Here is a 16,570-nt window from a genome sequence, read left to right as displayed (position 1 = left end):
CCATGCAAAATTAGCCATGCAGTTATTTCAGACGGAGCCCGGAACGCTTTTTCAAGAAATTACAAAAGACCTTTGGTGTCTCGTAGCAAGAATGAGGTGACAAAAATTGAGCCCTACATTTTGTATGAGTTGTCACAAGAGAGTAAGGTATTTCTCCTCTATCACTGAATGCTTTCTCCTTTTGCTCATGCTTTCGAAGCAGCTGGAAATCTCCTCCTTCCATCAGACCACTCGAGTTTAAATTTACCTGCACACTTCTCATCAGCGACTTTCCCATGCAGATCTCTGTCAACCGCATGCCCTCACCACATACAATGTTATCGAAATTTGTGTGTGCTGAAATGTCACTATGTTACAAGAACGGTAGCTTAGAATGTGCGCAGAGATGGGCTAATCAACCAATGATGAAAAAAGGCTGATTCTCTTTCGTTGAGCAGAGCAACTCCTGATGTCAAGAGGCGCGCAAAAAACCTGTGGCCTTTGAATACCACTGAGGGCACAGAATTAAACGAAAAATTAGTTTACTACCAATGCAGACAGTGCAACCTAGAGGTTGCCCCATCTCACTGCCCACATTGCCTGACAGGATGGTGATGCCATCAGGTGTTTTCCTAGTAGATGAAAACTGAAATTGTCTTTCGACAGGAAACAACTGTTTGTTTCATCCATGGCCTTGCAGGCAGAGCCAATAGTAGCTCCCCCATACTACTTAGAATGACAGGGGCAAGTGGAAATGTACGGAGTAGTGGCAGCATTGTTGGATGAGAAAGGCTGTCTTTAAAAATTGTTGGCACATTAGTACACGTGAAGCTGAAGGGGTCTCCTCACCATCCATGCTACCAATCAAATGCTAAGCCCCTTTATAAAGACTTTTGTAAGCATTTGCAAGGATAATAAACAGCTGGCACTTTAGTGTCGCTTGGCACTGCCACCACGAGGTTTCGTATAGGGTTTAAGTACGAAGAACATCGACCACGAATCAGCATTCAGTTTGACAACGGAAGCGCCACACATGTGGTAAAATTTGCCATCCTCTGTAGAGCAGAGCTCGGGAAATGAGGGGCCAGAGTAAGCCTACCGTCGGGACAGGCAGACCAGGCTCTGGCGATGGCGGGTGCGAGGGTGAGCAACTCCAGTGAGGATGCGGACGGCCTGGAAGTGGTTCTGCACCGCTATGCACAGCTCAGGACTTTCATCCTCCCCCATCTTTTCAAGCAGAAAAGGAGAAAGCACAAGAATGTGGCCAACAAGCACAAGTGTAAATTTTGCAAATGTGCAGATCAATGGCTGTTGTGAAGATCTGCAAGAATGGCTACAAAAATATGGGGAAAAAGAAAAACTCACTAGATTGCTTTCAACTTGTGGTGTGCAAACATTTAATATTATTGAACATTGAAGTGAATAACATGACATTCAATTTGGCTTCCAATCGAATAGCACTACATATATTAGAAAATTTTGAATACTTTCTATGTATGTATTTTGAAGTTGGAAAACACAAATGGCCAGTTGGATACATAAAACTATGCCTAGTCATAAATGGGAAGTGTCCCTGCTAAAACACACAAAATATACCCTTTGCAAGAGTTAGAACTAGTTCAGACATAGGATGTCTCGCACTTTGAGAGCTTACAACTGACCACTGCAAACATGCGCCGCTTTCCCTGCTGGCGGCGACGGGCGTCCCCACAAAGCACTGGTGACGTGCGGCTAACGGGAAAGGGCTAAGAGGCATTTCGGGAACGCCTCTTATCTCCTTGGCATTGGGCCAACTCCGCCCTCCTGCTTCTCTTTTTGCACCCTGATAACTTGGCCCCACTCAAGCTGCCTGGTAAGCATTTTCTAGATAATAAAGCTTAGCTACATACTGGCACAGTCCCCATTTTTTCAATTTCTTCTCTTACCTGTAATGTTCCTTTTTTTATACAAGACATCGCAAAGATGGCAATCTTTTCCGGCTTTGCACTCCTACGAGCCATGATAAAGCTACCTTAACAAAAAAGCGTTGCACTGCGCACAGGGGCAGCTGGTTTGCGGGCACCTTTATGATCACAAACCTTTATCAATCTTGGTCTTAACTCTATTTGTACATTTTATTAGGTTTATATTTCACATGAAATGCATTCGTGGAACTCATAGTTAACATTCTTGTGTATGCAGCACAAGTGCATTTGAAAGTGAAATTCATGCATTCTTAGTAAAGGAAAAAAGACCTGCGAGAAGAGGACATGAGGACATGTCTGAGAGGGTTTATAAATCAGGCTAATTTTTTGTGCCTTGAATTGCCCCATACACCGTTTTCTCCCTAGAGCTGACCTAAAAGTTCACAGAACTGCCATTTACATTCCTTTTTCATAAAGGAATGGTGTTAATTATACAGATTGTCAGAATATACAGTTATACCTCAATTACACTAACACACTGAAGCACTTGAGATTGAGGTCACCACAAGAGTTAAAAGTTGCCCCATATATGAATGTATACCATCAATAAAGCTAAAAGCAGTAGAATAGCTTCTTTGTGCTTGTTTTGCACCACAGGAAACAGGAAAATACCACAAACCCTTTTAAATTACCATTCTACATGCAATTTATAGTAAAGTATGCCTGAGAAATTGTAACTTTATTTTCTTATTGGAAATCAAGTATTAGCTTTGATTCCAAAATACTCACTTCAATTTGAGACAACCTACTTGAACAAAATCATTATTCGCTTCAAACGGAAATGTCACTACACGCACATCCCTACTTTTAAAAGTGGAAAAAAAAAAGCCGGATACAGACACATACCAGCACTTCACACTCCTTGAACACATCATAGCCATCTTTTCCTTGTGCAAGGTAGTTCTTTGTGACCAGCCGATATTTCTGAAGGAGAGATGAGGAAATCCTTTGTCACCACACGTTGTGTGATAACACAAAGAAAGACACCTCTTTTTCGCATGGCAAAGCATGCGAAAAGAATTAGCAGCCTGTTGTATTCTTCCGGTCACTTTGGATATACAATGCTGGCACCACCAAACTGACCTCAGGCCTGGAAGGAATGGGGCGCTGCCATGTGACGGACAGCGCTGTTACCCACCACTCCTTGCTACCATGAGTATCAGGCATAATGTATCAGGCACATCATCCCATGCATAATGCGAGTCGATTGATTGATTGATAGTGGGTTTTAACGCGCCGATGCAATGCAGGTGATGAGGCGCGCCGTCGTGGAGGGCTCTGGATTAATTTTGACCACCTGGGGGTCTTTAACATGCGCCAAAATCTCAAACACACGGGCATTCTTGCTTTTCCCGTCTATCAGAAAAGTGGCCACCGCGGCCAAAAATTGGAGCCGCGTTCCTGGGCTCAGCAGCACAATGCCTTAGCAACTGAGCCACCGCGGCGGGTGCATAATGCGAGTCACAGTAGCCGAATGGACAATTAGGCTAATTGGTACGTATGTATTTCATCTTTGCAAAAAAAGTGCTAAAAGAAAGAAACGGAAATGAAGAAAGAAACATCTGTTCATTCCTTCGTCCCTGTTTTTTGAGCACTTTGTCCTTGCAAGGTGAGTCACAGGCCGACATGCACATCACACATCTTTGATAAGTAGCCCAGCAATCCTTCCAGCAATTGTAAAATGTTTGAGTAAATAGGTAAAACCACATAAGCACAAACTTGTGCATTACAAACTGCCAGTTGGCTCAAACTTGCATTGCTTCACAAGACAAGCGACAACGAAAAGAAATATATATGTGGCTGCAGCAACTCACTTTAACATTTCCCAACTGTTAACTGAAATATACCTTGTCTATTTTTGCCCGATGAAATGTAATAAAAATAACCTGCACAGCCAGCAGAGCCAGAATTCAGCATTCATGATTCAGCGTTTCATGTACTACATGACCAAATGAAGCATCCAGCTTTATAGCAAGTAGGATAACCAATGCGAGCAAAAACTGATGCTCACGCGAGAACAACGACCAAGCATTGGCAAGGTGCGTGTACCTGGCTTCTGTCCAGGGGCTCATCACCTATCCGCACAAACTGGGGGTCTATCCTCTGGCCAGGTGGCTTTTTGGGGTCGAAGGCAAAGCTGATGCCAGACACCTGGGGGAATCGGCCTTCCAGCTTGGGGTACTGAGACACACCATTTTCCAGAGCTTGCAAAATTTGGTCCCCTGTAAAGCAGGCACAGTGAATGACCATAACCCAAGGTGCAGACAGACTAAAATCAATAAACGAGACAGGATTAATAGGAAGGGGCAAAATTCCATTAGGGGAAAAAAAAGAGCTGGAAGTGGCTGCTTCATTACATATGGGGAAAAAAAAATGCATTGGGCAATGCTGGATGAGACTAAGGCTTTCACCATCATGAGAAGTGGCTTGAAGCCTTAATTCCTAGATACTAGGACATCACCAGAAAAAGGCGTAATGTTGACAAATACTAACCACTTGATTGTACTGTGACTGGAAGTACAAGATTTTTTTATTACCGTATAAACCGGTATATAGGTCGAGTTTTTTTCAAAAAAAAAAATCCGCACAAAAGTCACCCCTCGCCTCATATAGCGGTCATTGGAAGAATGTAAATTGTTGTCTGGCAACAATGTGCAAGCGTAGTCCGTCGCTATCGCCTGTTGTGTCGACTGCTCTCTCTTAGCCTTTATTTGCTTTTCTCTTTTCTCTAGTTTTTCGTCTTTTACTCGTCTTGTGTGTGTGCGAGCGTGCCTTTCTGTACGTGTCTGCTCCGAGATGAGCGGCGGAAGTCGACGCCAGTTCACCGCTACGCTTAAGCTGAAGGCGATTGAGTCGCCGAGCAGAATGGGAATATGGCGGCGCAACGCCAGTTTGGCTTTTCGGAGAAATGTGTGCGGTACTGGCTGAGCCAGAAAGCTAAGCTGTGCGCGTGCAACCCCCAGAACAAATCGTTCCGTGGACGCCAAGCGGTGCACCCCGTGTTGGAGAACAAAGCGGCAGACTTCGTTCGGGAACTTCGCTCACGATCACTGTCGGTTACAGCGGAGGCCATCCGTGGACCGGCTCCACGAACTGTACAATGAGTGGATAGCCGGCGTCAATGAAAAGACATCTATGGGCCGGCTGCGAAGACCATCCCTCACGACCGTGTCAAGCTTTGTGTCCTTCTCTTGGCAGTCGCTGCCCGACGACATGGTTGCACGAGCATTTAGTAAGTGCTCCATCAGCAACGCACTCGACGGCACTGAAGGTGACAGTGAGAAGCAGTCATCCTCGGATGACTCTGACAGCTCGGACGAGTGACTTCGGCAGGCATAGTGGGTGGCAGTGACGGATGGTTGTCGAAAATAAATATAGATATTGTGTGTGCGCTTCTGTGCCGAATTATTTTTTTTTTGTCAATTTTTTCCACCTCAAGGTAGGGGACTTATATACCGGGTCGACCTATATTCCGGTTTATACGGTACTCACAATACGGAGCCAGAACTTTAGAAATTTTTCTGCATGTGTTATCTAGAGCTCATAAGGCTAACAGTACTTAAAAAAACACCACATACGGCTGAAAGTAGCAAAAAATGCCAAAGTGTCAATAAAAATTGTTAATCCACAATTATAAAATTCATGCCGTTTTCCTTGCCTTTGAAAACACTAGGCTTTGGAAGGAGTCTTGTTCTAAATTGAGTTCACAAGTATAAATTTCAACATTGTTCGCTATAGACAGAGCATAAAATGTTTTGAAGGCTTAAACTAGGCAAGTAGGTTGCTAAATAATAGAACAAACATGGTGAATACAATAGTATAGCAATCCTGCTGATGGTACTGCCTAACATTTTCAGGATCACTTTTGTTTCTCTTTATGACGAGAAACTGTTAACCCTCTCTGGTTGGTCAGTTTCCTCATCTTGATTGCCGGTCAGAAGTCTTTTGGACAGCTCATGCCAAAGTTGGATCGGAAGTGTTTAGTTACGCCATTTATTGTGCTTCACTGAATTCGTCTTCAGTAAAATCTTTCACCCACATTAACCATAAAACGCTGCTTCCAGAATGAAAGCCATCTCATGAGGTTTTTGCATCATTTATAAGAATTCCAAAAACATGCGATCAGAATATTTTTCTGTGCAAGTATGGTGCTCCTTCCCTAGTGAGAAACGAAAAATGCAATCAAACCTCATTTAGCTAGACGTGTGAATATTCAGAATTTACTAATGTACTAGAGCAATGAAAGTTGGCTAGGCCACACGACATGCAAACTTTCAAGCTTCGCAACACGGCATGCTTTTTTGGGTTGGCTTTTCTGCACGATACCCAAGCTGTGCAAAACAGCGTAACACGTGTAAGCCTTGCACGAATTAAGTGCATGCCAGCCGTGGTGTATGCAAGTCGAATGCCAGTTGTGTAAAATTCGTCAGCTGCAAAGAGGTCTCCTGTCGAAACTAGTGGCATGAGTGAGAAATCAAGAGTTGTTACTAGTTGGCTTGCAGTAAGGTCATGTCAGCCACTAGCATGTGTAGCCTCCTTTCGATGACTGGAGGAACCAGTCAAATATACTTTACACATTCATAGTATGCTGAGGAACTCATATTTCTTCATGATAATGTATGCCAAATTTTTTAGTGCTTTGACATTTTTTATTTTTTATTTACTGTACCATTTTTAATCCGACGAGTTAAGTCCTGACTTCCCAAATTACATTTTTTTTGTAGCCATGTTTTCGAAGTTCTGCGCGCACTAGAGAGAAAACATTCACATACAAAAATATTTTATTCGATTCGCAGTCAGTCTTTACTAGTAAAATTCATATTCGATCCACAGTTCGAAATTTGATATTCACACAACTCAAGTTATAACAAACACTGATAAAGAAAATTATTGGATATAATGAACAAAATTTGAAATTTGGGAAACGATACTGAATTCCTAGGCAGTTGTGCTGTTTATAATAAAAACAAATGCACAAAGCCCGATCAAAACAGTATGTATCAGCTATAATGAATGAGTTTTGCTTACGGTGTAGCTAATAATAGTATACAAGCTAGCACGCAGAGTAAAAGCCTCTCCAAAAACAGTTTTAAAATCGATTGATTGATTGTTGGGTTTAACGTGCCGACGCAACGCAGGCGATGAGGCGTGCCATAGTGGAGGGCTCTGGATTAATTTTGACCACCTGGAGATATTTAACGTGCGCCGAAATCTCGTACACACGGGCATTTTTGCTTTTCGCCTCCAGAAAAGTGGTAGCCGCGGCCGGGAATCAAACCCACGTCCTCGTGCTCAGCAGCACAACGCCTTAGCCATTGTGGCAGGTAGTTTTAAAACCCAATTGTCATAACACTCAAACCTTTGTAAGCACACTGCAAGAACCTGTTTGTTGGCCAATGGGTTGATGATGGCAAGTTCAGCCAACGTCACATGTTAACCAAGCGCAAATACTGGTGGCCAGTACTAGTTTTGCTTCACACCGCATCCTAGAGTTAAAAAGGAATGGCCTGCCAATTTTCCTTTCCAGGACAAAATTTAAGCATAAACAACAAGATAGGGTCCCCCTACATGCGGAGTATCCTATACAAAGGGTAATGAAACAGCAAGTGACACCTAGCACACACATGTCCCTTTCAAAGGTCAAAGACTGCCGTGCCGAGTGGGAAGCATTGAAGGGCGATCTGATAACAGGCTCCGTGCGAGTGACATGAAGGGTTTTGCGAGATGGTAACCGTCTCTAATGAGCACCGTCCGTGTTGCATAAATATATAGCTTGTGCCTCAACACCTTATTGGGTTAAAAAAATTGATGCAGGTAAATGCTGTTTTCTACAGTGCTCTACTATGGAATGTAAGAACCAACATATAACCCACACCAATTGTTGATAAGTCTTAAAAGTGAAGTTGGAGTGAGAGTAATGCATGCATTCTTCCCTGTAGAGCGTTACTGCAATGTTTGCCGTGCCATGATGCGTGCGTCAATATGTCAAAAAGTATAAGTTCGCTGTTCAGTCTGGAACGTAGCATTATCCTGTCCTTCCTGCGAGTGCAAGGACAAGCATCTCCTCAGAGTGTAAGAAAAGCATAGCATCACTTTCTACCAGTAGCGCTGAGCACAATCAGAGGGTCCATCATGGGCAGGATGGTGACCAAATCCCGCATGGTGAAGGCCCCCTTTCGATGAATGCGATCCGACCGCAGAGTTCCAGAGTTGAGGATAGCAAGGTCAGAATGAGTGGATGACAACATCACATCGCTGATGAAATTTCCTGAAGAAAAAAAAACATGCATCCAAACATCACGAGAGGCACCAGGAAGAATAAAGGCACTTCGCTTCCTTATGCTTGTAGACGGTGCTCAATGAGGCAATGTTTCTGCCATATGCTCATGCGCTTGTTGTCACTGCTTGCGACAGTATACTACATCTTTTATATCCCACCCTGTTGCAAACAGGAAGTCGAGAGCACTGTATGTACTAGGAGGAGGCATTGCTTCAGTTCAAGCCTAACTCTGGTGTCCCATTGTAGCTAATACAGCAGCACGAAAGCAGTTGCTCTTGGCAAATGCTAAATTTATTTGGATTCAGGAAAGTCATGCGATGGAAATGGTGTAACATTAACTGGCAATGAACAAAGTTTAGTCTTCAAGCTTTCATTACAATTCGATAAACATGGGCTACACAATAAGTGCGCTCTAGCCCCTCCAGCTTACAAATGCATTGTTTTTGTTTCACTAAGCTTTGAAATGGAGCTTTTTTTTTTCTTTTTTTTTTTAATACATACCACAAATACTGAACTCCGTTACTTTCAGATCTGCACAGGCCCGGTTCGAGCACGAGAAGAAGCAAGCACGGCTCACCTAGATTTGTTTCGGAAGTCCTTATGCTGCTAAAACGGCCATCCAAATCAACAGCAAAGTGCCCGATGACTTCTTCCATCTTTCCTTGCACAACATCTAGAGGCATTCCAAATAAAATTGCAAAAGTTAAGAAACAATACTGATACTCCGTGAACAAATAAAATTAATTACCATAAGTTTACACTGCTACATAGCCTTCAATTATGCTTCGGTAATCAGCTACTACTACAACCGTACATTAACAATCCAATACTACCTGACATAGAAGAAACAGCAGCACAAACTAGACCGAACCAAAAGGAGAATACCCTTTTAAAAGGGACCCTGAAGTGCCTTTCACTGATGTTACAGAGCACACAGGGCCCGCCGAGTACTCTAACCCTTCAAGTTTGTTAAGGCTTGACTTTGGGTCAGTTGGTTGCTCATTGCTAGAAAAAAACATTGCAGAAAACCGGGACGCAAAAAACCAGGACAACAGCGTTTGTGGTTGCCTTTCTACTGCATCCCGGTTTTCTCGCTGTTTTTTTCTAGCAGTATTAACAAAGTTTTTGCACATCAAAAGAAAGCATACGTATGTGCTCTTCTATCCCCCTCGGCCAAGCCGTTTGCAGCAGTTTTGAAGGTAGCGCCACGTTGGCTCAGGACGGCACAAGCCTGATTGCGCATACGTCAGCTAACAACCTGCAGTTAAGTGTTGGTCGACCGGGGTGCTTCGATGTGTGTGCTGCCTGCCACTTGACTAAAAGTATGGTGGAAACACATCCCAAACAATATTCCCCTATAACTACACCAGCCGGGTGCTCTCAGTCAGTTCGACAGACTGTACGACCCCTGTGCATATTCTGTAAGCGCTGGTATCAAAGTGTCATCCGCAGACGCAAAGGCATTTTTACCTATCCGGTGCTGAGAGCCCAATGCATGCTAGCCACGCTTGCCACAGCTTGCTGCCTGGTGGCATGTGCTGATAAACTTCTGTATTCCCTTTGCCAGCTTCTGTAGCCAGGGACTACACACTGATGCTTTTGTGTACGCGTCAGAAATGTCCCTTAAAAACTGGCGAAGAATCTGTGATCACGAAACGTATCGCTTTGCACCAACAGAGTGAATGGAACCAGTCAAATTATGCTAGAAAAGCAGTTTAAAGAAGTGGTTTACCTTTGTACTTGGTAAGAAGTTCTTTGAGCTCTGGGTCTTCAGCAAAATCAGAGGTCACGTTCACCTCAGCCACATCAACGGAGACTCCAGATGCAGTGAACGTGAGGGTTATGCGTGAGAATTGACGGAAGTCTGTCCCACTTTTGATAATATTTTTGCCGTTCACCTGAGTAATTTCCACCGAAAAATAGCAAAAAAAAAACAACTAAGACATGGCCCTCTATTATGAAATGGGTCACCAACAAAGTGAAGATCGGCATGCACATATCGTAATTACCCGATTCTAACGCGCCCCCGATTCTAACGCGCACCCGATTTTCCGGGCAAAAAACCGAAAAAACTTGCACCTCCGATTGTAACGCGCAAGGAACTTTTTCAGCAAAAAAACGAATGCAAGAGAAACGGGCGATTTATTTCCCGAAGTAATCTCACTCATTTCACTCCTCGTCGCTCTCCGAGAGCTCCTTGTCGCCTTCCGCTGACTGCAACATCTTGTCATCGGTGCCGTCAAGCGCGTTCGCGATGCCACACTTCTGAACGAACGTTCAACCATGTTCGATGGGATCGTGGCCCATGCCTCGCACGCCGATCCCGCGAGCTTCTCCAGAGAGAGATCAAACTTTATTTAAAGCGGCCCATGTCCGGGCTGCCGAAAATGTGGTTCTGGTGGGCCTGGAAGACGTTCAGGTGGGGCGTACACTTCAGCCAACCGCTCGTTGTGAACGCGTGGGAGCCGCTCTTAAGCTGCAGAAGCGGCGCACCTTCATTGCTGCTGCTGCCATTGCTGTTATCAAGCGCGCAAGTGGAATAATTTGACGATTTGTGTGAACGCTGATAGAAAAGCCTAGGCGCCTAGATCCGAAAAATTGTTGCTAAAAGCTTTGGAGCCATCTTGAGAAGGCGATGGCGATGGGTGGAACGAAATTTCAGCTGTTTCAGCAGTTTCGGTTTCGTATCCGATTCTAACGCGCACTCGATTTTTTTGGCCTATTTTTGCGGAAAAAAGATGCGCGTTAGAATCGGGTAAGTACGGTACTATACCAATTCAAGTACTCTAGTGTTTGGCCATTTGTAAATATAGAGTACAAATAAATACACAAGGTTTGCAGCCTTCAGAGTACATTGTGATAAAAATCACCGGTCAGTCCATTTCCTTGCTCTTAGGCTTCACACCATAACCAATCTCAAGCTGAGAATGTCGCAGCGACTGCTACTGCTGGCACGATTGTTGTTGTAAATTGTGGCAACGTTATGCAAACTGTAAAATGCAATATTACGAGCAGTTTTCCTCCAACAGCAGTAGAGGTGTCAGGGTGCAAGTGCTTTAATTCTACTTTCTTGCTGTGGATGATGTGGCACTTATAGGGCTAAGTGTACTTACAGTGCTAAAGTGGCAAGTTTAGTGCTTAGTGCTAAGACTAACGGAGCTGAGTGAAAGCCCATGGTTTGCTGGCCCAACACCACGTCAAATTGTGCAACTGTGTGTGGCCTGTTTTGTCTCTGCACCCAGCCATTTCTACAGCTACATGCCTTACTTGGTGTTCAGTAAAACTATACTGGCAGCACAAGATGTCATTCCTCACTGGCTTAGCTCGACCCTGCAGACTGCTGTATTTACCGGTCATGGTACAGTTGAGCCTCGATGTATCGAAGTCCGTAAAAATCGCAATTTACTTCGTTACATTGAGATAACAATGCACGTGTACTACGCTGACTGTGCACGTCGCAGCATCACCGGCCTCGTGGCGACCCACGTTTCATTATGTGAGGCATAAAATTTTGGTCACTACTTCCGGTCTGAAATAACTTGCGTTCCGGAAGTCACGTAATACAAGCAGTGTGCTTATTTTTGAGTAAAACAATAATAAATACCAAGAAAACATACATCACCATCAAAGTTGTTACAAAAATTACATTTTAATTGCAAGATTGTGAAACCCCCAACGTGAACAAGCCTATTTCGTGAACAAGCGAGATATCACGTGACTGCGGTGGTCATCCATTGCCCAAAGCGATGTCGTCTTCTCAACTTTGCTTCCGGAGTTACATACCTCGCTCGCGAACAACGCTAATCAATGTGTGTCAGTTGCATTACTCGTGGATATTCTGGCATATCATATATTTCCACGTGGTAAGTGGTAAGTACGAGTCATCACCTTTCCCTTTTTGAGCTTCTACTCTGACCAGACGATAAAAATTTCTGAGTGCACAACCGAAAATTGTACCGCCTTTTATCTGCACAAAGATGCGCAAAGATGTCCGGTTTTTTCAGTGCATCATCCTGTTTAACAATTCATACTCATTCCTGTACAAAGTAACGTAGGGCTCGCTGAAACCATTTTCATGGTTCTTGTGAATAAAAAAGGCCTCTATCAGCTTGAAGGAGGGCAGCAGTGCAACATTGGACGAGCACAAGAAGGAAACGACAACACGGCGTTCCTTGTTCTCTTGCTTGTCCAATTTTGTGCTGTTGCCCTCCTTCAAGGCCATGAACGAACTTGCCCAAGCCTCAATCCTAGCATGCTCTATCAGCTCGCGGGCAACTTGCTCACGGCTTCTGCCCAGCAGCACACTCGTTTCATTCAAGAGTGGCCGACATGGTTTGTCTTCCCAAGAAAAACAATGGTGCTGGGCAGAAGTCGGGAGCAAATCGCCCGCGAGCTGATAAAGGCCTTTGTTTATTTGCAAGAACCATGAAAAGCATATCAGCGAGCGTTCCATTACTTTGTACGGGAATGAGTATGAATTCTCAAACAGGATGATGCACTGAAAAAACTGGCTGCCTTGTGTGCATGCGCAAGAAGTGGTTTAAATTCATGTTTGTTTTTCCAATAAATTTAGTTGCGAGTCTGCGCCCGCCCTGTCTCCTTCGTCTTAGTTCTGTCCTTTACGCGCAGTTGTTCTTCTTAAAGATGTGACACCAACTAGCCCAACAACATGTTCTACAGGCCAAAATTAATTCGTAGCCCTCTACTACAGCATGCCTCAGAGCCCAGGTGCAATTTCAGTGCACAAAAATCCCAGAATGTTTTTTTTCCTTTGTAAAAAACAAAATACCGTATTTACTCAAAGCTAACACGCCCTCGATTCTAATGCACACCTGATTTTGGCGACCAGAAGAAAGAAAAAGTGCAAAAGTTCCCTGCGCAGGAGAAGCGCCATTTATGGATGCAAGAACTTTGCTAGGCGGCTCTCATCACCCTCTAGCCGCAACATACTCCCTTAAAACCACCCATGGGGATCGCCCTTCCAAATTCAAGTCCCAAAAACTCGGAAAAATATCTTTAAAAATGTTCAACGGGAGGCTGTCACGGAGCAGCAATCCCTTTGTAGAAGAAAATGCACTGCACGGTACTACGTAGGTTCTCGCTGCTCTGTCTCCTTTCTCGCAGCTAAGTATAGAAAAGCAAGTATAGAAAAGCAAGTATAGAAAAGCGGGGGCTTGCTATCTGGAAAAGGGTGTTAGCTATCTGCTAGCGTCTACCTTTAACTTTTACCCGCACAAGAAGCACTGGCAAGGCCCTGCAGAGCCTTTCACACCGGCTGCACATGACCTTTGCGCCTTGCTGATAACATGCCGGTGCCCACACCGTCCACTGGGAGGACACGTGCGTGCGCATCCTTCTTTGTGCGTGCGTGGGCGTGTTCTCCTCATTCTGTGCAGAGACATAAGCCTCTTTTGGAATTTATTTTCGGCACAACTACGATTACGGTTGCCTTGCTAAGTCGCTAATGCATGATAAGCAACCACTAGAGCTGTTTTGGCTGATACTCGATTCTAACGCGCATGTGATTTTGGGGCACATTTTTCGGAAAGAAAGGTGCGCGTTAGAATTGAGTAAATACGGTAGACTTTTTTTTGTAATGTTGGTCAATTTTTCCTGCTGTATAAAATCAGAAATTATCTTGTACAGAATTTACAATACCATCTAAATTGGCCCCACAACAAACGCTTGCTTAAATTCCAATTCTTTTCCCTGTTGACCAGAGGACTGACTAATGACTAACACACTTACCTTCTTAACTTCGTAGACATGATCATGCCCTCCTAAAATGAGGTCCACTTCATCTACATTAGCCGCCAGGCGACAATCATTAGGAGTCCTCATGTGAGTCAGCGCTATAACATAGTCCACACCTTTCTGAGAGGAGGAAAATGAAAAGCATGGTGGAAGAAATTCGCCTGCCACAGATATTACAAAGTAAAAATTGCGTGCACTTGCATACGAGGTTCACACAAGGATATTGCAGAATTTCGCACCATGCTATAAAGTTATCACAATGTTGTTGCAAAGTGGCATAACAAGGTAAGTAAAGTTTTTATGGAAAAAAAAGTGCTAAAGATGCTATAGTGTGCCCTAAAAGCAAACCAGAAAAATAAGCCCAATCAAGTATCAGCAACCAGCGTGTGCCGAGTGAGTCCACAAATCTACATTTGATGATTTCGTAAGGTTGATAGTGATAATTGCCTCCAGAGCTGACCACAGAAACTAACAAGTTGTTGATCACAAGATGACATGCCTTTCAGACTGTGCTGCACAAATTACCAAAAAATGCCTGTTCCAGATAAATTATACAGCACCATCTGCTGTCATTGCATTTTTTTTTGCCTTCATCAGGCTGCCAACCACATCAATGAATAAGCTTAAACCACCTTAATGCAATAGTTTGTAAGTGACATAACATATTTGAAAAAAAAAGTGAACACAAAAATGAACACAAAACACACACACGTGCACTTAACCAACACATAACCAACACATGCCTTTTGCTTTAGAAATCTCGCCAGCCTCCTGCCTTCGGTCACAAAGTCCTTGTACTCAACATCCTCCGGGTCAATAGTGGCAAGTGTTGCCAGCCACTCTTCTTCAACGAGTCCTATCAACCCAATCTGCACAAGGAAGGGGAGAGAAAAACGCTGGAGCTCAGATTCTTTTTACTGACACAAATACATAAATAACGCCAGCACTGTTAAGCTTTAAACAAGACTTCAAAATAACAGCCTAGTTTTCACTGACGGAGCTAGGCTATTCTGTACTGCTTGTTTAGAGCCATATGTAAATCAAGGCCACTCCTTCAGGTCTGCACTACACAAAACACTACAACATCATAACTATGAACCCAGACACAACAAACATTGGGATGCATGATCCCAGGAATACCCACAATGTAAATTTTAAAAATCAGATTGCTTCAATGAATTTGGTTACCATCGAAACTTGAATACTGAACATTAATTTAGAACAAAATTTGGTCAAGGGCAATGTTTACAACAAAGAATTTTTCCTAAGGAAGACACAGAAGCTGATGCAATTACGCAAACTACAAAGACAGAAACATGTTTAATAAGGTTTAAAGAACTGGCTCCATGCCAAAGGTATGCTGAGCAAAATGTAACCTCCTTGTTATGAACTTCTCACCAGGAACACTGGCTTATCAGGAACTTGCTAGACTAACAGGGTCTACGCAGCATGTCAAACTGAACTGAACCGAAGATTGGAACCGAAATGAAAACTACAACCGAACTGATATTTTTGCCGAAAGTGAACCCATACATTTTTAAGCACGCCGAACACAAACCATAACTCAACTTATAAAAACAAATAACCGAATAAACAACTACAAACAGTTCACGACAAAATGGTTTGGCAATGCACTGTTGAAAAACCGCAGCCAGTGCCCTTTGGTGCCTTTCTCATAACCTCATTATCTCTTACAAAGTTTCCCCCTCTGATCAATAGCTAGAAAACGCTCTATTCTTGGTCGTGACATGGGGAGAGCGGTGCCGTCAGTCATGTTGCAAAGCTGCCCGGTAAGATTACCACACTCTGTGCAGCCTGCAGGTGGTATGAAACATTGGCTTTGCCCTTCCCAGGCACACTAGCTCTCACTCAGCCCAGGAGGCTGGCTGCGATGCGCAATGATATGGGCCTACACCAAAATCTGTCTGCTTGCTCCATTTAGCAATTCTTTTAAAAATGGTCACACAGTGCAACAGTGAAAACAAAAAAGGCCATGCACATGGTTTCAAACTATTCCACGTGGCAACAAAACCTGTAAAATCTCTGTTCTCCATCACTGTTTTCAACCACACAATAGCCACCAAACTGATTGAATGGTGATTTTGCTCTATACAACTCTTTTTTGTGTGACCTTTTACATAACCAAACACATCATCACCCTGGTTGTGAGCTCCTGGTATAAGCATAAGTTTTTCAGGACACATAAACTGGATTGTTTGGATTTTTAATGAAGCCACATAATGATAACATATGTAGCACAAAGAACAATTTGCACATAAAGCAGTTTTTCTCCATTAAAGGGCTACTGAAGTGCTTTTAAAATTGCGCAAAAATATGTTTTTTACAACTAATACATCCGTTTATGCCTGTAAACTTTTTAGGCATTTTTAGCTTGGGGACAGCGGTATTTGTCGATAAAGTAGGCCACCGCTTCACTGTTTCCCAGTTTTCTCTGAAAAGTTCCAAATTAATCAGGCATGTAATATAGACTTTATTAATCCTTATTGTCTTGAGTTGTCTCCGCCTGGATTTCTTTAGCCATAATGCTACTATGGTTTTAAAAGTGATTCCCTAAAACGACTCCTAGATACTA

The 16,570-nt window shown here is 43.5% G+C and overlaps 1 protein-coding gene across 4 annotated transcripts in view; it reads right to left on the bottom strand.

Moving 5' to 3' along the window:
• The window catches only part of LOC144155014 (trifunctional nucleotide phosphoesterase protein YfkN), a 146,345-nt gene that overhangs the window by 9,204 nt on the left and 120,571 nt on the right, over window positions 1–16,570 (bottom strand). For all 4 annotated transcript variants that reach the window (XM_077686205.1, XM_077686207.1, XM_077686204.1 and 1 more), the window contains 8 exons: window positions 14,717–14,846; window positions 13,972–14,093; window positions 9,956–10,121; window positions 8,801–8,896; window positions 8,044–8,211; window positions 3,993–4,165; window positions 2,790–2,867; window positions 1,079–1,206 (listed from right to left, as the gene is read on the bottom strand). In XM_077686205.1, the coding sequence (XP_077542331.1) occupies window positions 1,079–1,206; window positions 2,790–2,867; window positions 3,993–4,165; window positions 8,044–8,211; window positions 8,801–8,896; window positions 9,956–10,121; window positions 13,972–14,093; window positions 14,717–14,846 (1,061 nt within the window). The remainder of the gene's footprint in view (window positions 1–1,078; window positions 1,207–2,789; window positions 2,868–3,992; window positions 4,166–8,043; window positions 8,212–8,800; window positions 8,897–9,955; window positions 10,122–13,971; window positions 14,094–14,716; window positions 14,847–16,570) is intronic.

Source organism: Haemaphysalis longicornis, unplaced genomic scaffold, assembly GCF_048455015.1.
Source record: "Haemaphysalis longicornis isolate Haplotype H1 unplaced genomic scaffold, Haemaphysalis longicornis Haplotype H1 scaffold_1, whole genome shotgun sequence".
NCBI lineage: Eukaryota > Metazoa > Arthropoda > Arachnida > Ixodida > Ixodidae > Haemaphysalis > Haemaphysalis longicornis.
This window is presented reverse-complemented; position numbering and strand designations above follow the sequence as displayed.